The sequence below is a fragment of the Melopsittacus undulatus genome, chromosome 4, assembly GCF_012275295.1.
Source record: "Melopsittacus undulatus isolate bMelUnd1 chromosome 4, bMelUnd1.mat.Z, whole genome shotgun sequence".
Taxonomy (NCBI): domain Eukaryota; kingdom Metazoa; phylum Chordata; class Aves; order Psittaciformes; family Psittaculidae; genus Melopsittacus; species Melopsittacus undulatus.
In genome coordinates, this window is record NC_047530.1 from 37,603,772 (window position 1) to 37,627,051 (window position 23,280).

General features: G+C 38.5%; 1 protein-coding gene across 1 annotated transcript in view; it reads right to left on the minus strand.

Annotated features, from left to right (window-relative positions):
* The window catches only part of MIPOL1 (mirror-image polydactyly 1), a 158,611-nt gene that overhangs the window by 23,663 nt on the left and 111,668 nt on the right, over positions 1-23,280 (minus strand). The window contains exon 12 of the mRNA XM_013129022.3: positions 22,925-23,019. Within this exon, the coding sequence (XP_012984476.2) occupies positions 22,925-23,019 (95 nt within the window). The remainder of the gene's footprint in view (positions 1-22,924; positions 23,020-23,280) is intronic.

The window sequence follows — 23,280 nt, forward strand, 5'->3', positions numbered from 1 at the left end:
CGGGCAATTTGATCAAATTGAAGATGTCCCTGCTCACTGCATGCAGATTGGACTAGAAGACCTTTGAAGATCCCTTCCAATCCAAACTATTCTATGATTCTATGATCTTTAAAAAATAGCAATCACAATCCTGCCTTTGCAAGGTGCTCTGAGCTTCACTACTAAAAAGAGAATCATCACTTTTGAAAGAGCTAGATTAGATGCAGCACAGTCTGAAGTTAGCATAAAACTAAACCCATATGGTTTTCTGATGATGCCAAGCAGCAAACATGTCTTTATGGGCCTCATTTTCATTCTCCAGGACCACTGCAGTGCTCACACCATTTTCCTGTGACTAGCTTGGGTGAGGTAGTAAGGGTATGAGGCATGTGATTTAATCACCTCAGCCTTCCTTGAAGCTGAAAGATTGCTGAGACATGCTCTCCACAAGAAATTATTAGAAATGATACCTCTGTTACAAGCCTTTCATTTACGGAGTTGCACAGTAATCAAATGTCTCCAGTTCACTTCATGCAGCCACTGGGCAAATTGCTCAGATAGCACAGCCTCATCTGATGGTGATACATGACATCGAGCACTAGCTGTCATTCTTCACATTCACTACACCACCAAAAGGTCCATGACCACCACAAAAATAGCTGCTAGATTAATAACGTTTGGTTGAAACAAAGCAAAATATATGTGAAACTGATGAGTAGAAGAAAGTGTTTTTGAGACTTTTGCAGTGTGGTACTATCCTCCACAGCTAGATCCACAGACCCACAATTAGTAGTTTGTAGCTAAGAAATGCACCTGACTTTCCGGAGCACATGATGCACCTAGAGCTGGGGTCTCTGTCATTTCTGATTAATTAGAGTCTGGAGGATGACAACTTAGCATTACATTTTTTTCCACACATAAATTATCTTTCAGATATAGTTCATCTGAGTTTACAGAAGACACTACTGTAAATTTTACACTTGTTACTTGATACGGGGTTAACATTAATTACACATTTTCATGGTTCCAAAATATACCCTGTTAATTGCAAGACACAGATTTACAGGCTTTCAAATTTCTTCCACAAATTAGGGAATTGTGTTTTCAATACAGTAGCAGCTATTGTGGATACACTTCACAATTTTACTAGACTACGTTATTCCTAGAACCAAGTTTGCCATAAAATGATCCTGTCATATTTTGGCAGTGAATTAGGTACATTAGCATATTCTACCTTAAGCATTCACAGTGTGCAACTTTCCAGCCTTGAAGTTACAGAAGTTAGAAGAAACAATTTTGCTATCTTGTATCTGTTCTTTACTGTCAACTCATAAGCTTCAGCCATTCTTATATATTTGCCAATGGCTTTAGTTAACAAAATAACTTTAACATAGTATTTGTAATACTGTAGTTATTCCCTACAGTAATAGATTGTTTAGGTAACACTGTTAAATACAGAGGGAACCTTATCTATTAATCAAAGACAAAACTGGCATCAAGTCATCACGGGTGACCTCAGTATTTGAATACAAAGGATGTTTAAGATGGTGCTAGCAATTCCACATTCCACAGTGTATCACAAAACCCCGGTCACTTTCCCTGGGAAGCACAAGCATCACAGTAGCAGCAGAGCAGATCCCGGCCCAGCTGTGGGCAGCACACAGGCAGAAGGGGCACAGCCGGCTCAAAGACAAGAGGTATTTTCACCTTCCCAGTCCCCAGGCTGAACGGGTGGCCCCTGTGCCTCTCTCCCGGCTGCTGGAGGCCACCCGGCTGACATGGATCACTGAAGGGGTGTGTACGTGGGTGGTGTAGAGCCAGTGACTCTGGCTTCAGGCCAGCAGGGAAACTGCCTATGTCAGGGATTTGCAGAAACACAGCTTGGTTGAAAAAAGACAGAGGATCCTGTCCTAAAGGTCACAAGCGGTTTATTTTTTATACTTTGGGTATGGTTTTGGCAACATCAGTTTTAGGAACAGCGCACCTTTTTTTTCAAAGCTAAACTCCAGTTGAATGCTAAAATAATAGAGAGCTAGTATATCAACTAAAACAGGTAGCAAATAGATGCAGTATGTATTATTTTTTTCCTTTTTTTGATGATCCTTGCCAATTGTGAACGCTGTCTCTTACTTGGAAACCATGGTATTGTGGCATACATGAACATCAGGCCTTTTGAGCAGGCATTTCAGGATCAGCTCCTAGAGCTCCACACACCTACATACCAAACTGGGCTGGACTGCCACCTCTTCAGCTCCCACAGACTTGACAGTACACAGTAAATTGCTGGCTTGAACCTTTACTCTCCAAAATGCCAATCATAGAAATCTTTCCTGATAAAAAAGAATGCACACATTCAAGAGTCAGGCATTTCTGCTAAGAGCCTTAAATGAAGCCTCTTGTCACTGTAGTTCGAATTTAGATTTGCCTGCAAAACTAACAAAATCTAATAGAGATTTCTTTGTTGGAAATTACGCATGAAGTTAAGGCCAATTTGGTTTGTGCCTTTAGTTTCCTTTGCAGCTTCTAACTGGTAAGAATAATGGCTTCTGACTTCCATTTTGTATGAATGACCTACACACAGCCAATTTTATTTGAAATGAACAAAATCCTTCTGCAAAAAGTGGTAATACGAATGAAACACCTCTTGTACCAGATAACTGCAACAATTCAGATGAAACAAATAAAAATCCTGACCCTGAAAACTGAAACAATCAGTGAAGTGCCCATCTAGTGCAAAAGGGTATTTCATATTTACATCCATATATACATCTATAGAAAATAAATCTGATAGTACTCATACATATCATATTGCAGGCATCAGAATCACCTGAAAACAAACTCAACGTAATGACTATGTGCTATCGACTTATTTTTGTCTCCAGGGAATAGTGTTTACTTTGCCTTAAAATTTATATGAGTCATTTTGTTATATCCCTTTTTTTAATTAGCCTGAAGGAAACAGTCGTTTGAGAAAGAGAGCGGAAATCAATTCTGATTCGATACTGATAGCTACTGTGCGATGTAAACTGTGTGTTCTTTCTAATTAAATGTAAACATGTGCAGTTCTAAAGTCCAGCAGTGATGACAACAACTACTAGAAAGGATTGCTTAAGCCCTGGTCAACTGATTCTTGTGAACCTTTTGTTCATACCGTAGGTGTGCTTGTGCAATCTGTCGCAGGGTGAACACCAGTTGTAACTGACTTTATTTTAGGTCATCTTCAGAGAAAAGACTTGACAAGAATGTGGAGCACTCTGTAATACCTCTGGTTACCCATTAACTATGTCCTTCTGATAGCTAATCAATAGCATTGCATGGAGTCAAACACACTGCACTGAACTGCCCCTCTTCCAAAAGCCAAGTCTTGGTAAATATTTAATGGCAGTAAAGGTGTTTTGACTCTTATCAATCTGATATGTTAAAGAACTCTTGAAAGAAACTTTATCTTGCTTCTCTCTGCATAAATAATTTGTTCAGTTACAATTTTAGTCTTATGCAAAAGCACTTAATTTAATGATCTAATGCTTTAAAATCAAGGCTTTGAACAGAGAAAATGTAGTTTCAATTCACATGTCACAAAATAAAGAAAAATCAAAGTTTATTTGCTTGATAAAATGCCAACTAGAAATATACATCAAGGAACCCAGCCCTTTATGCTGTAGTAAATACTGTGCCAGACTCGGTCAAAACCTGTTATACAAGTGCACATTTGAGATTTTCTTACAAGGCTTCAGTTTCTGTAAAACTGTTAGCTCTCACATCAAGGTGATGCAGGATTTTTTAGCCTCTTTTCAACAGGGGTAAAAAACAACTCCAAAATAGTTAGCTGAGATCCAGAGACTTTTTGTTCCCATACAGTGAATATTCCCATCTTCAACTGGGTATATTCTCAGTTAATGAGTTTTTCCACTTTCTATTTTTTTTTTTTTTGTGCAAAGCAGCCTGTCTAGATCACTAAATAGAGAAACATTTTTATTCTGACTCGTTAAAACCTACTGTGTGCACCCCTCTGCTACAGCCAGGTTGGTTCTGGACCTCTTCTTAGAGACTCAGGCTTACTCCATACCTCTGTGCTAATGTCACAGGATGGAAGACAGTGGAGTCTTCAGACCCCCACTCCCAGCATAGTCTTCCAGCCTTCTCTGCATGATCCAACTTCAGTATGAGCCTAAGTATTTTGAAGAAACTGATTCAGCAGTGGATCCAAGCTATTTCTTGGAAGATAATCTGGGAATAAAACATTGATAGTGTTTCAGTTTCCAACATGTGAATCACCATAAATGTTTTCCCAGAAGTATAAGCATTATTGTTTTCCCCCAGTGTTTAAATGGCCATTTTAGTGCTCTTGATACCATTTAATAGATTTCAAAAATAAAGATCAGGGGAATAATTCCCAAACACTGGAACAGATAAGCTGAACAGCCTGGAGTTTTCCAATTACTAGTAATTGGCTCTGAAGAAAACAATATTAATTAAAATCATAAAGGCATATAAATCAATCAAGCAGTAAAGTGCATGGCACCATTCAGGAACGACCGGCTGAAGAAAGCCTGTTACTAATAACCTCAGAAAGTATCTTGTACTTAATACAATGTTATCTTTATAAATCAGACATGATCGTGAATTTTACGGCTGTCCTGATTTGCTATTGTGATCGCTTGGCTTAACTCCCCCACTGAACCAGAAAAGCAAGAGATGAAGCTGTCTTGGACCCAGGGCTGGAAGCCAGCCCTGCCTTCCAACACGGCCAGGAACATCCAGCTGAGTAGATGGAAGAGAAAGGCCTCTCCAGGAGAAGGCAATTAGAAGAAATACAAAGAATGGAAACGTGTTTCAAAGATAGAATAACCAAATACATATGGAATTTGAGAGAAGGATGATCTCATGGATGAGCTGAGTAGCCCTAAAGCTAGAAACCCTCAAGTGTGACTGACCTGGGAAGGAGAATCACAAAGGGACTCTGCCCTCTTGTCATTACTTTCCTGCTGAATGATTCAGCTGGTTAAAAATATTCAAATTACTTTTTTTTTTAGAAATTAAAATATACCTTTTTTATTTTTATTTAATTTGAGGATAGTTTGCCCAGTGCCTCAGGAAAATAAAACAGAGAATATTTGAACAGTTTTGTCTGATCTTTCTCAAAGGCATTGCTGAAAAATATTAAGCAACTCTGACCAAAAGCAAACAAGGTGTCCTGTGCTCCAGCACATGCCCAGCTGTGGTCACTAATGTGCCAAGAGGTGAGGTACACTGATGAACGCCAGGTGAGTGCGCCTAGCACATGGTTTCCTCACTTTCTTAGTACTGCACATGGCAGCACGTGCCCATGTGCCACTTTGCAATGGCTGGTGAGCCACTAGGAGGGCTGCATGTGCTGCAGTCTGAAAACCTTCCTCCAGACCAGTACAGACCCGTAGTGTCTACTTTAAAGCTATCATGGCTTCTCCCATGAAAAATGCAGTTGGGTTGGGGATTGCTATGCAGATACACACTTAGCAAGTCACCTGAAAGCCACATAAATGACACAATGGCAATGTATTGCTACTCAGTAAGCCACGTCTTACTTAGCTGCTGCTGCCAAACCCTTGTTCATATAAATCATACAGCTCCCTGGACAGTTAAGCACTATGAAACCAGGCAGTTAAAATGATGGCTTAAATGATAAAGGGAGCGCCTGGGAAATTTAATATAGGGGAAGTCTGCTTCCCTATTGTACCCATGCTTACTGAAGCAACTGGGCAGACTTGTCTGGGCCATTCTCCTTAACGTGAAACAAGGACGCATGCTGGGGGAATGATTTAGTGGATTGGGGATCTGTCTTGAATTCCCTCTTCTATTTCATGTATTCTGTGTGGTACTGAGCAAGTCACAACATGCAAACCTTAGCCTGCCACGCTGAAACTGGGAGTGAAGTGCCTTTTCCTCACTTTTTGTCATCTTTAAATTCTAAGCTTTGGGGGCCCAAGATTGCTTCTTATTATGTACATGTGCCACATATGGAAACCTGAGGCCCTGATCTTGGTTCAGGTCTCTCTCAAATTATTATTCATGGAAGGACACAAAAAAGCTAATTAACAGTATGCATGTGTTGGCAATGCACACCAGCTTGGTTAGCCTCAGCAGACAGATAGAGGCTTGGGAACTGTACGAAAAAAAACGCAACAGTTTCTCACAGGGAGGTAGTTTCTGCCTCCCCATTGCAGGTTCAGCCACCATTGCCACCATGGGATGTGAGCAGTAACAGCAGCCTGCTGTGCTTCGTCAAGCTGCTGTGAGCAACAAGATCCTTGTTACCTGAAATGATGTTCTTGGCTTCCTCCCAGACAAAAGGGGCCATCAGCTGGAAGCCGAATCACACAACTTGCATATCATCTTGTAAAGCAAGAGATTAGACTGGTGGGGGCTAGAGAAAAATCGGTGAAGAGAGAGCTCTAAAGGATAGAGATTGAAAAGAGGCTGCAAACAGCCACTGAATTGATTTCTGTATCCTAAAACTTACATCAACTTCCCTCACCTCTCTCTTCCTTTGTCCTCATGAGTTTTGACCACTGGACTACTGAAAGAAAACCTGTAAAAGAATAATATAGCTGTGCACTTTAATTTAGCCTGGGTGAAGAGGAAATCAACATTTTTAACAATTTCACAAGAAAACTGCAGCTTTTTCTTTTTGCCAGCATATAATTTCTTTGTAACCAGCAGGTAAAAGTGAAATACTGCAGCAGGAAATGTATTGGTTGCACTGAACCACAGAATTAATTACTTTCTCAGGACCTGACAAGGAAACTGAATGAGTGTGAAAGCTCTTGTGAAATCTAGCAACACTGAATTCAATGCTGTTAAATTCCTTATTTATTTTCTGAACAGGACAAGATAATTATTATTATAATTAAATTATAATTGTAATACAGCCTACTGGGCTTATACACATTCAACAGATATTATACTCTCCTCTGATAGGAGCAGTAACATTGCTCAAGAGGTAGAAGTAAATTCTTGCATCACAGTAGTCCTTGTTTTACTCTAACAACTGTAGAAGTGCAATAATATATGAGTCTTTTGGTAACCACAGTAGGAAAGAATTGCTAAATGGAAGAATAAGTATTTCTGTATCTCCTCTTAAGATCTTAGGATCTTAGGATGGAAGTCCAAACAAACAGAATGTGATGGTATATAAGCCTGGACAACATTAAGATCCTGCCTAGCTCAGAAGCAAAAGAAAGGTAAACCAGATAATATGAACCTTGTTGCCCATCCTGCCCACTTCTTTGGATGAAGGACAAATTCTCAATACTTCTTCTTCCTTCTTCCTTTCTCCCAATCTTCTTGAATGACAGCAGAGGCATTTCCTTCTGAGGACCAGGAGAAAGCCTAGTAAAGAATGCCTTGAATTGTATCAAGAAACTAAAGGCTGTGGCCATCAGGTAGTGTGTTTAGTACAACTAAATACTTGCTGGAAATCTTACTGCTTCCTTCTGATTTCTGGAAATGGAATACCAGAAGAGAAAGAATGCAAGAAATATTGCTGTATACACCCCCAAAAAAGAGACAAGAATAAAATGCTCCTTTGAGTAAAAAGAAACAATAATTAAACTAGATGTTTGAAATTTTGGCCATAACGTTGCTTACCTCAGTGACCATGGGACAGATACAAGACAAAACCTTCAGAGAAAATTTTGAATGCAGTGTACAAAGTTTTTACCTTAATGAGATGTGTAAGATCAGAACCTATGAATCTAGCCTATGATATGCCCCTAAGTTATTTTTTCATGGACAGCAGGTGAGCGGATGTCATTCCTCTGTTTAATCAGGAGTTAAAGCGTGTACAGTAATTCCTTATTTTCACAATATTCCTTCTGACAAAGATAACAACCATAAGAATGGCTCCCAGCTGGCTGAACCTGACATACAGGTTTTGTTAATAAAAAAATGCATGACTTAATTAATGAAACGGATCTATTAAGACTGTCCCCCAATCTACCACAGTGGCCCCACCTACAGCTGAACTTGACATGACCTATCTTATGCAAAAAGAATTGTAATAACTTGCACTGGAAGCTGTTGTAGAGGAAAGGTTGTTATGAAGAAAAAAAATATGACTCAGAAATGCATATAATGCCCCTAGAGGAGAAAGCTTAGTATTTTCACTTTTACTCAATGTTTTATTTTACAGTGAATAATTGAAACAATTTTGCTAAACTGTGTAAAATTATTTCATCAAGAGTAATTACATTTGATCTATTAGCACCTGATACTATCTATTGTCTAAATTGCTTGCATTCAATCCACGAGTAATGTCAACAGTATTAACGTCCATTATGGAAGCATTAGCTGAGTAAAAATAATTTTTAAGTGCTCGACATTCTTGTAACCTTCCTCCAGCTTAATGTTCAAAAGAAGGATCATTATACCAGCATCTTGGACTTGTTTTTAAAGGCATGTCTTTACATAAGTCAGCAACCTCAGGGTCTTTAAACTCACAATTTACCTATTTTGTTCTGGCAAGCATACATCTGTAGCAATCCACTCATTTTACATTATTCTCTGCTCCCGTTTAGCTGTCTCACACTAAACGGCTATCCAAATTCACTTCTATCAACTTTGGCAGGCTCAAAACCTCCTTTGCTAAACCAGCTTGTGTTTTTCCCTCCAATCATAAAAAGCTGCACTGTTACAAACAGAAAAAAGGACTCTGCACCAATTCTACACTAAAGTTATATATATTTTCATTGACTTGACCAGAGGGGAAAAAAAAAACAACCAACCAAACACCCACAAACCTGAATTAACACAACAACTGGACTCACCTCCCTGGAAAGCAGATAGCTTTTTTTCTCTCTTGCAGCCTCACCCTTATTTTAAAGGTTTCCAAACTCTTGCTGCCTTTTAGCAGAGGAAATACTATGAACTGTTTGAGATTACATTCTCACTTATAGCGATGAATGCCACAGTCTTCTCCAGAATAAAAAGCTACTTTCTCTCCTTGGAATAGTAACTTCACAGTAATTTAGAGGAAGCAGCAGAAACAGTTGGTCATTAAATATTAAATATATTAATGGGGCACTCACACAGTATAGTTCATCTGGAAAAGGCAGTTCTGTACTTGCATTTCAGAAGGACAGCTGCAATACAATAGCTACAGTGATAAATTTAGGTTTACCTCACCTAACATTTAGCAGAATCCAATAATGAAAACCTAAATGAATGTATTTTCCAAAAATTGCATGAGTAGCACTATTCACATCTTACAGCTAGGGGAATCAAGAGGCAAAAAACCCACAAATATTCCAAAAGAGTCCATTTACATTCCTCAGCAGAGACCTATAGGACTTGGTGTTTACAAGTTTCTGGGACTTGGAACTCCAAATGAAAACAATGGCAAATCAGAATATTCAAAGGAGGAGCCCCTCAAGTACTTTAGCAGCATGTACAAAATCATCCACTTCTCCAGAATCATGTCACTCCTGAAGTCCTGCTCAGCATTCTGAAACCTCAGGCCTGAGTATATGGATGGACTATTCAGCAGCACTTTGTTGTTACACGGCACTGTTGTAAATGGAGCTTCTGCAGAGCTCAGGAAAATGATTCAAAAAAAAAAGTGACACAGGTTATGTAGGATGCAGGCTTGCTTAATAAAAAGGTTTATGTGATTCCCTGGAGTAGAGGGAAAGGTGATTAATATGAAGTCTGGTCCCTCTGGAGATATAAAGCAAGGATAATTTCCAAGGAGAGAAATTCTGCCTGCTCCCAAGACACTGTGAATCTGCTCTTTCTATTTTCCTTTCCTAGTGCTAGTTCTTCATGATCTATCAAGTCTTAAAGTCATAACACTTTGATGAAGGCTTTGTGCATCTCCTTACCCTGAAGTTCTGACTTAGGTGATTAGGTCAACTCCCTAAATTTTGGAAGGCAGAAGAGTAATAAAGTAACAAGACCACTTCAGAGCACACTTAAATCACTAGAAGAACTGTTGAGACCAAGGTAAATATAATTGTTTATAAGGAATGTCAGAAATGGAGACACTAAGAGAAACCGGCATACTACATTCTGAGCTTTTAAGGTAGACCTTTGTGTTGTATTGCCTACTCTGGGGGAAACAAATTCTTCATTTTGTCTGAGGAAAAAAATTAGTTCACAGGAATCTGAACAGAGGTTAAAAACCATTAGGGTTAAAAACCTCTGTTCAGAAGTAATTTGCAAGAGCAGAGTAGATTAGAGGACTGATGATGGACAAAGAACTTTGGGACACACAAACCAGATATTTTACAGCAAAAAAAAAAAAGGGAAACAGCTCACTAAAATAATCAGAAATTAGAATTTGATGTGTATTATCAAAACAAGGTAACATCTTGCCTATGTTTATGATGAGTAAAAGTCACTGGCTGTTTAAGCTGAAGCACAGGCAAGCATTCATAAGGAAACTACAGGAAAAAGAAATGGAGTATGACATTCTCCAAGTAGCTATGGTGTGTGTGGGGGAAGAACTTCAATTGCTGGCCCCATCAAGTCTTGACAAAAGGAATGAGAGCTGTTCCCAAGGTGAAAGAAGACAGCCTGAACAATTTGGCTAATGGGATCACACTGAGCTAATGGGATCACCAGGACTTGCTTTGTTTCTGTTGGTATATGTCAAAACTCTGACGTGTTTTAAAACACATTCTATAGCAGCCGGCTAAATCTTGAGGCATTTTGGAGACAATTTACGTAACTTCAGATTTTGAGACTTGTGTGGAAGAGTCTATGGGGCAAGAACATGTCATGTTCATATTTTTACAACTTGTGAGACCAGTATTTCCTCAGTGAGAGAAAGAAAAAGAAACAGAAGGCTTGAACTTGTTAATACCTTATTAAGCAGACCTTTATTACTGCTGCCCTCACATAGAGATGCAGAGGTTACACTCCACATCTGCACAAGCCCCCAGTTGCATGTCAGATGCAGATGAGAATAAATCAAACTACACTGCAGCATCAATATATACTACGGCTTGGCAAGCACTGACAACACTCAGGAGCACTGTAAGTAATATTACTGATTTCTAGAAGCTCTGGAAAGCTTGCTTAATAATCTCAGCTATGGCACCCTGCAAGTATTCTAGAGATGCTCCTGAGTCAAAACATAGGATTTAAAAATAAGACAGTACAGGTCAAAATGATCAAGTTTGGTGCCAATAGTTAAACTATGCTGCAGGAAGTGACTGTTTTTTCAAAGGGGTACTAGCAGATCCCTTCGCAGCTCCTTAAGTAAAGTCTCAGGTGCCTGAATTTATCTAGGACTAAAAGTTTGGCCACACTGTTGAACACGCAGATCTGCTGGGAGGCCTCTTGTAACCAGATTTTTTTTTTTTTTAAAGCCTCACATTATTGGACAGATACTGGCCCAAGTCCAATCCACAACTGCAAATCCAAAGAAATAGCTCAGAGCAAACCAGCAGCCTTATTAGCTTTTAAAGATTTCATTTTCAAGAACTCAAGACCCTTTATTGACTAATGAAAGGTTGGGTCCCCAAGCCCACAGACTGATGTTGCTTGGAACATATTTTAATCATTTTGGAGTGCTAGCAGCCATCTGTCTAAAGAGCTTTGATTGCATAAATGCACTCTGAACTGTAGCTTCTTCTGACTCTAAACCCTTTTTGAAAGCCAAAGGGAGCCCACAGGCATGGCAACTTCGAGACAATTCAAGGCCTTTTGATGTGATAAGACTGCTTTTATTATTTAGCACATCATTAGGTTTAATGACACCACAGATAACAGATAACCTAAAAAGATACCATTGTCATCTCTTATCTTTTAACAGCAATATCCAACTGTGACTTCACTTTGTTTCTGCTTCTTACTTACTATGTTATTTTAGAACAGATAAAAAGAAGTTTGGTTTATTTTTCTGCTGCAAGCGCCAGAAATACTAACAAAATAAACATGTAACAAATGAAACCCACAAACAACACAAAAGACAAACGAGAAATCTCTTTTTTCTCCACTATTTTCCTACCTTTTTTTTTTCCAGATGAAGAAGACAAGCAAACAAATCCCAGATCATCTACTGTACTTATAGTTTAGGCTATTGACTGTTGGGCAGATACTGTTTGCATGTATGAGTGTAGTTTGGCCAGCACTGAATACAAAACCCTTGCAGTTGCAGTTTTTATAATGTTAATGTTTATGAACAAATTTTACATAATTGCCCTGTTTCCTACTCTAACTCTTGAAATAATTTGGGCATCTCAAAGCTTACTATGTGGTCATCAGTGTTTTCATCCTGATGTCTACAGATGATACAGACACATGCTATTAACCCTGAAAGCTTGGAAGCAATAACTATATTAAGCAGGAAGAAAAAATATTTAAATTGTCAGAGCTAAGAACTTTATTTCAAAAACGAAACCAGCAGTCTCAAGAAAGTGCAAAACCTGAATAAAAATAGCTCTTTTGATGACAGGAGAAACACGGTGGTGGATTCAGTATGGCAGACCATGACATTATTTGGTCCTATCGTAAGCAACCTCAGTGGGTTCAGCCCTGAGATTACAGGACTTGCAGGTTTCTCTTCCTTCTGAGATCTGATTCTTGGCCCTTTTACTCACTTAGGACACTAGTCACCAGTTGCCAGAAAAAAGTTTCACTATCACACACAGCAATATTGTGCTTTTCAATTCACTTCATACTATAGCCTTCATACAAAGTGTGGCTAGCTAGCAGTGTGAAGAAGGTAAAAGAAAGAAATAAACACAGTACTTCTGTGTTGCTCAGGAAAACATTTGTGGGTGGCCATGCTCTAATCTGTATCATTATACAGCACAGATTAAGAAAAAAAAAAAAAGACAAAACCAAATCATGAAGTGGCTGAGTTAGGGAAAGAGCTGTTCTAAGCTCACTTTGCTGTCATCTACATCTACAACTTATTATTCAATCACTGTAACTCATTCCCTCTCCTTCTGTGACTTTTCTTTCCAAACTCTCAGCCAGAAAAGCTCTGCTGGTGAGACAGGAGCTCTGTACCACCGCTTACATGCTTTCTTTGTGGTGGTAGGAAAAAAATCCAGTTGCTCTGTGCTACTTTTTTCTATCATGACCATAGGAGCTGCAGCTTATAAAAGCAAACAATTACTAATATGTTAAATTTTAATCAAATATTTGAAAGACTCAGAATAGTGTAAATCTCAGCAGGCCCATTTATTAACTGGAAAACTGTGGCTAAAGCATCCAAGTTGGTCCCTAGTCTCTCTAAAAATGACAGCCTTCACACCTATGCTGGAAGAATTACCTGTATCAGATGAATAACACCTAGTTATGTAATGCTGGACACAACATTAAAACCCTTCAGCTTCCAAAACACAAGACCTCTACCACATCAGTTAGAAAAGCAGCTTGTGGACAGAATATAAAACCCGATTTCTTTCCAGCAAAAGACTCCAGCATGACATGCTTGTAGCAATTTACTACAAGCTGTAACTTAAAAAAACAACTAAATAAAGAAAATACATTCCTCTCAGCTTCTCCCTTTGTAAACACAACAGGTGGATAGTCTTCTGGCTTCTGTTCCATGACACACAGAGGCTTTTTGCTGCCACATGAATTCCTAGATGCTTCCTAACTGAAGTTTTCCATTGACTCCACTGTGAGCAGGGTTAATTTCAGAGTAAGAAAAATAATGTTTTCTCTAGCACTGGCTGAAAATTGTTCATGTGGAAAGTCTTCTCACCAAACAATTATTAGTTTTTTATTAATTGGGAGATGTAGGTTCCAACACAAAACAAATACGTTGGCTTCCTGTGGCAAATTTCTAAGTGAAAATTTTCCGTTCACCTTGGCATTTCAACTTGAAATGCTGTTTTGTTTCAGTTCCTCAGCTGAAGAGAAATGAACTGAAACACAGCAAAATGAACACATTCTAAAATTATTGAACTGACATTTTAATACAAAAATGTCTTGTGAAAAAAAACACCACAACAACAACAAAAAAGGCATTTTAAATCCTCCTGGCAATGTCACTATTTCTAAATATCATATTCATAACAAAAGAATTTTTCTTTTATACAATATTTATAGGGCAGGCCAAAGTTGTTTTTTTTTTTTTTTTTCAGTTCTAGATTTTCTTTCAAGCTTCTCAAGCAAAAATATTTCTTTCAAGCAACTTATTTCACACACAGTTTTCCTGTATTTTCTTAACTTGCTTTAGAGAGGGCTGCTACTTATCCTGTATCTGTTTTCCTTCCCTTACTTCAAAGTAGGAGTACATAATTTTCATAGTCATAGATCCCTAAAGGTTCTAGGCAAAATAGTAAAACATCTTATTCAGTTTATATGAATAATGCAGCTGAAGCAGAGTTTAGAGATGTGGTTCATCTATATTCATCCAGCATTTCAATGGCAGAACAGAATATGTAGGCTCTGGCCATATACCCTTTTTTCCAGATCACAGATTTCATAATCTTATATATCCTTTTCATAGATTCTTCCAATGTTTCTTTTGAGTATCCTTACATTATACAGAATAGATATTAATTCTACTAATCTCAATGTACTAATTTTTACAAGTATTTCTACAGGAGTAGAATACTTTGCGTTACTTAAACCTATCAGTAGCAGTCAGTCAGTTGCTTGCTGGTAGTTCCTCCAGAGACTGAAACCTTCCTTCCAATACCTCCATTTTATTAGGATTTAACAAATTTCTTAGAAACCTCTAGCTATGTACTTGTTCCAAAAAGCACAAAACAGAATCACACTTCCTAGACTTTTCAGCTCACTGAGAAATGAAGGAAGTCATAACAGAAAACCACAGAGAGCAGAGAAGGGGAAAGAATCAGCCAGGTGAAGGAGAGCTGCTAACAGAAGACTAGCACAGCCATGTATACAGAGTCATGAGACCATATCAGCATCTGATGGCAACAAATTCCTTTCTGTCAAGCAAATTCCTGCTCTTAAAGAAGAGCAGAAACTCATTTGAAAAGGTCCATCACAGCAAAACTGACATGGTAAGCATTGTTTTAGTTCATGTTACCCCATGATAGCAAATAGGTAGAAGAGACATCTGCTCAATCTGATGAAATACAGTATAAGGAGTTGCAGAGGGCTTATAGCTTTAATGTGTTTAGCACAATTGACTGGTTGGTCCTCAACTACCCTTAAAAACTTGAGAAATGTTGCCAATATAACACACCCAGTAATGGAAACAGTAGCAGAATTAGCATAGTACCGGGTACAAATTAAAACAACATCACAAATCATGTTAAACACTTCAGCCCATATTCATACTGTCCAGGTTCTTCCTCAGATCTGCTGCTTAGCGTTTCCTATTGGCAAGGCACCTCTGAAGGCCAAGAGCCAGCCCTTGGAAACATTAAGCACAAAGATTTCATAAAATGTAGGTCAGACCAATCCATGCCTGAGTCAACAGCAGTAGAAGGCAATTCGAGTGTACTATGTTCACCTCTGTGCTGGTTGCAGGGATGGCATGGGGTGGGTTATTATTCCATCAGGTGTTTAGGATCTCTGACAGTTCAGTGCTTCCTCTTCCTCAAAGCTTATATAAATCATAAGCCAAGTAGGAAATTATTTTTCCATGCTGCTTTTTTTTTCCCAGTGAGATGGGAAAATTTTCAAAATCATGTCAGAGCAAAAAGAGAAACATTCAAAGTAATTTTTGTGTGTGTCTTTAAATGAATGAGAGAGGAAGCTCATAGAGCACTCTGATCGCTATGATATTCCATTGAGAGGCAAAAAAAGATAGCCTACACAGCCCCAACAGGTTCAGATACTGCTTTGCCCTTTCACTGCCTGCCAAACAGGCACTGCAAACACTCTGACTATGGTAGATACTGGAGTCTGTCCCTATCATCTCTCTTCTGTGCAAATGGGCAAATACTAATCAGAGTACAGATACAAGTCTAGTCTGCCAAACTCCCAAGGAAGTTCCCTATCCACTGATTTATAAAGACAGTGTCTCTGACTTTATTCTTGCTAGAAAGCAGAGCAAATGCAGAAGGAGAGACAAATTATCAGTTCCAGGCTAGAGAAGAAGTCTGGGAACAGGGCAGGTGGAAGAAGATAATAAATCCAATAAAGTGTAAAATATATAAGGATAACAGGAATAACAAGGTAGGACTCTGCCTCAACCACTCACCTGCACCAAGAAACTGCAAAATACAGCTGTCTCAGTAGTGCCAGTAAAACTTCATGCAGCTGCTTTGCCAAAGCAGAGCAACTTACTGATCTGTCATCTCCCTTCAGCTGTTTGATCCTGTTCATAAAACAGCCTCCAAACCCTGGACTGCTATCTCCTGTAATGCTAACAAGATCTGCAATTGCACAAGCAATAAGGAGACAAAGAGACAGAAGACAGAGGGGCTTACTGGTGGGAAACTGCTCACAGAACAGCAAAGTGAGAAAGACATACCAACCTAATTCTTTCAGGGCTGCAGCACCTCACTGAAAAGTGGCATGATAACAGAGGATAAGCTTGAACTTGCAGATTCTAAATCCCAGGTTCAAATTACCAGGATGTTAGCTCTCCTTGCCCTCGGAAATTGACTGAAATTCACTGAAACCTCCATGGGTTGCTCAGAGAAGGTGTTGTTTTAACCAATCTGATTTGGGGGCATGCCCCTCATTTTTGACCAGTTTCAATCAACAGGATGAAAACATGCACATTAAAAAACCCAAACCAAACCACAATGGCTAAATCTGTTCATTGCATGTCCAAGTTTCCCACAGAAACCAGTGGGACTTTATATATAGAGAATAAACTAAGAGATACAGTTTGGATAGTACCTGAGGTTTTTATAATAATGAAAGTCAAAAAAATGCTAGTGTTCCCTTACAGAGCCATTGTTTTCTGTACGTTTGGCCATACCAAATTGGAGTAGGTTAGGTTCCTTCAGAAGAAGGTATATCATACAGTCTGCCACTCCATCATGGATGCAAACACCTCATCTCTTTGGTTCAAAAGAATCTCTTCTCTTCTTGGAAGCAGGAAAATTAATAGTTCAAGATTTATGTTTGATGTCAGGTGTCTGAAACTCTTAGATTAAATAGAATTCACTGCTGCATGGGCAGAGAATACTTCAAACACAACTGCCATCCCCCCACACTTCTATGTCTTCCCTGATCTCCCCAAAATTGTTCTGCAAAAACAACAGTAGGTTTACAGTGATATCATTATCCGGTCATTCTTAATGACTATAATTATACCAAGTTACGTCTAAAGCAACTAATGCTGGAACAATGACAGCAACTGCCAGAATAGTAGTGAACAGACAGGATGATAAGAGCAGGGAAATGAGTCAATGGCCATAACTGAAAAAGTGAAATAAAAAAACTGCCATGAAAAGACCAGTTCTCTGAGGTAAACTGCTGGGACAGGTGCTCAGGGTGTTCTGCTGTTGCCTTAGATGAAGGGCTGAGCTCACCACTCTGTGCTAGTGTTTGTGCTAGTGGTTGTGCTAGTGGTCTGTGCTAGTGAGGTTGTAACCTCACTAATGGCACTGTAAAAGGGTTCCAGTTCATTTAGACTGGGAGGGTGGAACTTAGAGCAGACCAATCTTCTGCTACACATCATGTCCCCCTTTGAGAAATCTGGACTGAAGAAATCTCTGAAAAAGACTGACAGACGGGAGCAGAAACAGGCTGAAATGTGTGAGCAAGGGTCAATCAGAGAACAGAAGACTTGACTATTTAGCTAGTTGTATTCTGACTTGCTACTGCAGTGGCTGCATATCAAATAGAATACAAGAGGATGAATACTGACAGGTAGAAATGATTTATAGTTTTTACCGTAATAGCTCTTAAAACTGAAATGAGAGGAACAGTCTAAAAGCAAGAATTACACCATTACATATCCATGTACAGAGACCATGGAGCATTGCAACAAGTTTTCACTGTTCCTCTTCTGCCCCGATCATGAGTCTTAGCAAACAGATGGGTTTTAGAGCACTTGATTAAATAGCAGAGAAGCTTCTTAAATTGTCATTGAAATAACTACTAAAACTTATGAAAAGCCTGCCAAACCTGGACAAACCAACAGCTTCATTCAAAGGCGTGCGAACTAATGTAGATGTACATATCTCACACAGCTGAAGAGTAAACAATTTAATGAATCAAGCATCGCTGCATCTGACTCCAACATGAAACCTACCAAAATCATACTTTTAAATAGGGACAGTCCTGCATTTTTATTTTGCTGTCTTATCTTTCTTTGTAATGAGGTTGATATGTTAAGAGGTGTACTTTTACTGTACTACTTAAAATTTGTTCAAATTATTTGTCTGTGAAAACTCCTGGTGCCCCTTCAGTGAAATACTGCAGACATTAAAAAAAAAAGTAATTTGGAAAAAAAAATATATTTCCCTATATAGAGAAATACTTCTCATACACAGCTGTGATGTTTTAGCTAAAATGTGAAAAAAAGGAGTATGCAATAGCATATCTCTGTGTCAGCATTTAAACATGTAGAAGTACACTTCAGAAGCATTACTGAAATAGAACGAAACAGATTATAAAAATCAGACCATATAAAAATATACAAATAAAAACTTGTGATGATGTTCAAACAAAAGAGCTACATGAGAAAGAGGCAGTGGGATTAACATTTCTACATAGTTCAAAAGTGATTATTTGGATATAGCCTTTTGTCACCAAGGATCTATGATTTGCATTAATCCCTAGCTTAAAGAGTACTATAATGAAACAAATATACTAGTAAGCTAGAAACTCTATACTGTTCTTAACTGTTATGCAAATTTTCATTTCTGGTATGTATTTTGGGGTTACTATCCAGAAAATACCATTATCCTTTTGAGACATGAGACAGAAACAACATGAAAAGAACAAACAGAAGCAGAGAACCTGCCCAACTATATTTGGACCCAATTTCCTCCCCTTCTGTATCTGAACTAGATTTTTCCTCCTTTTATTTTTCCTCCTTTTCACTTCTCTTTCCTTTTAAAGAAGTCTAGAAATGTTCTGGGACGTGCTTTCTTTCCAGAAAGTCAAAATCTAGATGGGAACCAATGTTCCATCGTTTATTCCCCAAAATCTCTTTTTAATTTTGGTTTGGGTCTTTCAGGCCTTTCATGAAACTCCAGTTTCATCTAGGATTCACTTTCCACTTTATCTGCAAAGAAATATGGTTTACAATACAGTCTTCTTTCACAGCTGGAGAAAAAAGTTGAAGAGCTTCGAACAGCAGAAGCTACCAGATCACAGAATTATAGAATATTTCAGGTTGGAAGTGATCACTGGAGGTCTCTAGTCTAATCAAGCTCCTTCTCAAAGGGGTATCAACTATAAGATCAGCCCACGCTACTTATGACTTTATCGAGTCACACACACTGGAAATCTCCAAAGATGGAGACAGCAAAACCCTCTGGGCAACCTGTTCCAATGGTGGGCATCTCTCATGGTGAAAATATTTCCCCTTCTAACCACTCTGAAACCATTTCAATGCAAGCCTATTGTCTCTCACCCCCTTGTTATGCAGCGCTCTGAAGAACCTGTCCTTGATAACCTCCTCATAGACATTGTCAAGCTGCTGTTAGATCTCCCTGAAGCCACCAAATAAAGATATTTTTCCTTTTCTCAGGCTGAACAAAAACAGTACCCTCAGTCTGTCTTTACAGTGCAAATTCTAAAGCTTCCTGACCATACTGGTGGCCCTCTGTCAAACTCACTTTCATCTACAGATTACTTTTACTGGAGACCCAAAACTGGATGCAGTATTCTACACACATACTAGGAATTTTTCTCCTGGGGAAAAAAAAAAGAGATTTGTTTTTCTTCCTGAAGGTCTCCACTTGTTTCTCTCCTTTGAGCATGCCTGTGCATACATACATTTGCATGTTCACACATACAGATATTCTAGACCTAAACATCCCTTCCCCGATTTTGCATACTGAAACACTATTTGGCGTATTCTGGGTTATGCTAGTGTTAGTGAAAGACAGATCAGTATAAAAACGTACATTTTAATGTTATATACATATATGCATTCAAAAATTGTGAATATATGCACAGTCATTACTTTTATAACCAAACCCCTAAAAAGTGGCTGTGTAAAAAGGCATGGCTTTAGGTATCCCTTGCACACTTCAACATTAGCCTCTAGTATTTGGTTTTGTGTTGGTTTTTTTTTTCCTTAAATTTGTTTCTCCCAAGTTAAAGGATGATGTACAAACCTCAGTTAAAACAAGGAAACAAAGAAGAAAAATATGAGAAAATGCTTTTTCTAAGGTCAAGGAAGACCTAAGGGCGAAGGAGGAGAAGATGCCAAATGAAGCCAAAATTCCCAAGCTGCTGTTATGCTGGCACCACAGAGATAACAGAAGCTGTGAGAAGCTGGCAAACAGAAGAGAACAGTAGGTGAAGGAAGTGTGCACCTTGCATAATAAGGTTCTGCAGTTCTATAGATGAGGAGTGGAGCATGTGCAGAAGCCTACAGTTTGCTCACTGGGGAGCTCTAAAGTCCAAAAGAGAAATAAGTCCAGGGAAATGTAGTCTTGAACAGCAAATCATCTAGCTAACTCCTCTGGATCAAAGCACCAAACTTTCACCTTGCTCGAAACTAGGCTGTCTGAAAAATATTCTCAGTGCTTACTCTAGATTACTATGGCATGGGAAACACTAAACAGAAATAAAAAGACCCAATAAACATCTACACAAGCATTCCTTAACTAGCTTGAACATACAAAACAGAGAGTAAATTTTCACTCATTTGGGATGGCCTGGGAAATCCACTCTCTGTCATTCATGATTATTGTGTCCATCCTATCCTTGGTCTGGTACAGCCCCCAAAGCTTTATGCAAAAATGACATATATTCTTTTCTTTATCTGTCTCATTTGGCATGTGTTCAAAGTACTGCCACACTATTGGATGACAGAAGCTGCAGATGCTCACGTAGCATAAGGAAAACAGTGAACAAAATGTTAAGAAGTTCATAATTGTCCTTGTAATGGTGTATAATTTCTAACCAAGGCAAAAGATAGGCTTGAAACCTCAAACATTGCTACTAGGCACTTAGTGATTCTCAAATAGCTACTAGGCTACTGAGAGTCGCTTTTGTCACCCTTAAAATACTTCACCAAGTTCAACTCCAGGTGGCCTTTGGCTTTCCTAGCCATGTCTCTGTATGCTCAGTATCTCTATACAGAGAGGCTGTGGAGTCTCCGTCCACAGAGATATTTAAAACAAAACTGGATGTGGTCTGGGGCAACTCAGTGGCACTCCTCGAGTGGGGGGTTGGACAAAACGACCTCCAGAGGTCCCTGCCAACCTCAGTCAATCTGTGACTCTCTCTGTCCACTTCAGAATGCATTAGAAAAAAAAAATCCTCTAAGGACAGTGAAGCAGGAGATAAAAGTCTTTCAGTTTTGATGTTCTGAATTGGTATGTAACTTGTATAACTTAGCAGTGACACAACAGTTCTTGCCCCAGGGGATATTCAAGTGAACATTTCCACACACTATGGCTAAATCTTGCAAATGCCATTATCAAGCTTACAGTGAAATTCAGCCTTTTCAAATTAAACGCCTTAAGTTAATAACATGGTACATTCTAATGATGATTCCTGCAACTCATGATTGTTAACATTTTTGAGATTTAAAGCATTTATATGAGTAAACTTCAACTGCTGCCTACTCCAGTTGTTAAATGCTATGAATTAGTGAAAACTTAATATGCTGTGTCAAAAATATAACTCTTAAGTCAATGAAAAATCTCCTGCAATGTGCAGAGACAAACACAAGCAAACTCTTGATTTCTGAAATATCAATACAAAATTGCATTTCAGTTTTTAAATGATTCTACAAAACCCATTTAAATGAGTAATATGGGCACTATAATAATTTCTTTCTAGCTTGGTAAATCATACCATAATTTGTGTACACACTAAATGCTGACCAAATTCATTAAAAGCAATAATCACAAATTGCTTGGGGTTTCTATTCACTATTAACAGGCCTTAAATAAATGCCTATGAGATTTAGGAACAAAAGCTGTCTTTGAAACTTCCCTCCAAGGTTTTAATAAACTTAATGAGAAGGGGAAACTCGAAAAACCTCTAGAAACCTGAGTATTTTTCACTTGTAAATGCTGAAACACTGAAAACATACACAGTTCTGCTGCTGCAGATGCTTTTAGACATAGCTAACTAGTCCTCTTTATTTCCAGTGAACGTAATATTCACACTACATTTATTATTTACCTCTGCAGCCCACATCCCTCATCACAGACATTCAGACTTCAGATTCACAAGTTTCTGCTGTGCTGATGCCAATTCTCCTACCTTTAACCTGCTGGCAGCTCTGTATTCCCTCTCACACAGGAGGTCAGCATGAAATGAGAGCTGTAACCCAACATCACTCCATAAAACAACCTAACTCCTTCACTGGACCACACAGAGCTTTTCCTCAGGGACTAAAACCCACTGATCCATGCAAATGTTCATTGCAGCCCACCTAAATTAATGAGAGAAGAGCAATTTCTCTCATTCTCCATACTGCTACAGAACGTAAGGAATTGAAACACATATATTATATTGGTGTTGAAAAAGAAATCAGTCTTCTAGAATTACAGATTTTATTATTTTAAGTTACGTAAGTGAGCAAACAGGGAAGAAACAAAAACTGCCGTCAACCAGTTCTTTTGTCCTCATGTTTTTAAGCAAAAAACATTGCTATAACACAGCTCTTTCATTTTTGTGAGAACTGACTGCCAGCAGCATTCCCCTTCCCTTAGCAGAAACTAACAGAAAATTTAGGCTATAAGAAAGGGACTTCTATTTCAAAGAAACGGCTGGTGAGCAGTAAAGCAGAAATGCAAGCCTTGATTCATTGATGTATTCACATTTCCAACAAATACCTATTTGATAAGGCCATTTCCTCACTCAGAGTCAGACACAGTACAGAAAATTTCCCCTATGAGTCACTGATTTATATTAGTATTAATTATTTTACCTGTAATAAGCACGCAATGTCTGGATTTCTTCTTCTAATTTTTTGCACTGTTGAAGAGCAGCCTCTTTTTCTTGTTGCAGGGCTATCAACTCTGCCTATGAAGTGATAAAAAAAAATTATAAACAATTTATTCAGAATACCCATATTACTTTGAAAACTTCACAATCCTTTTGCATTCATTTGAGCTGTGCTCTATTATAAAGTTAATAAAGCTATGCTATTTTATAACACTGCCTACTAAACTCTTATGAAAAAATCTTTCTTGTTCTAGCACTGCAATTGTTTCCGGTTTGTTGGGTTTTTTTCCTCTAAGCAGAACGATGCCTTGAATGGCTCCCCCCATGTGTATGGTAAAC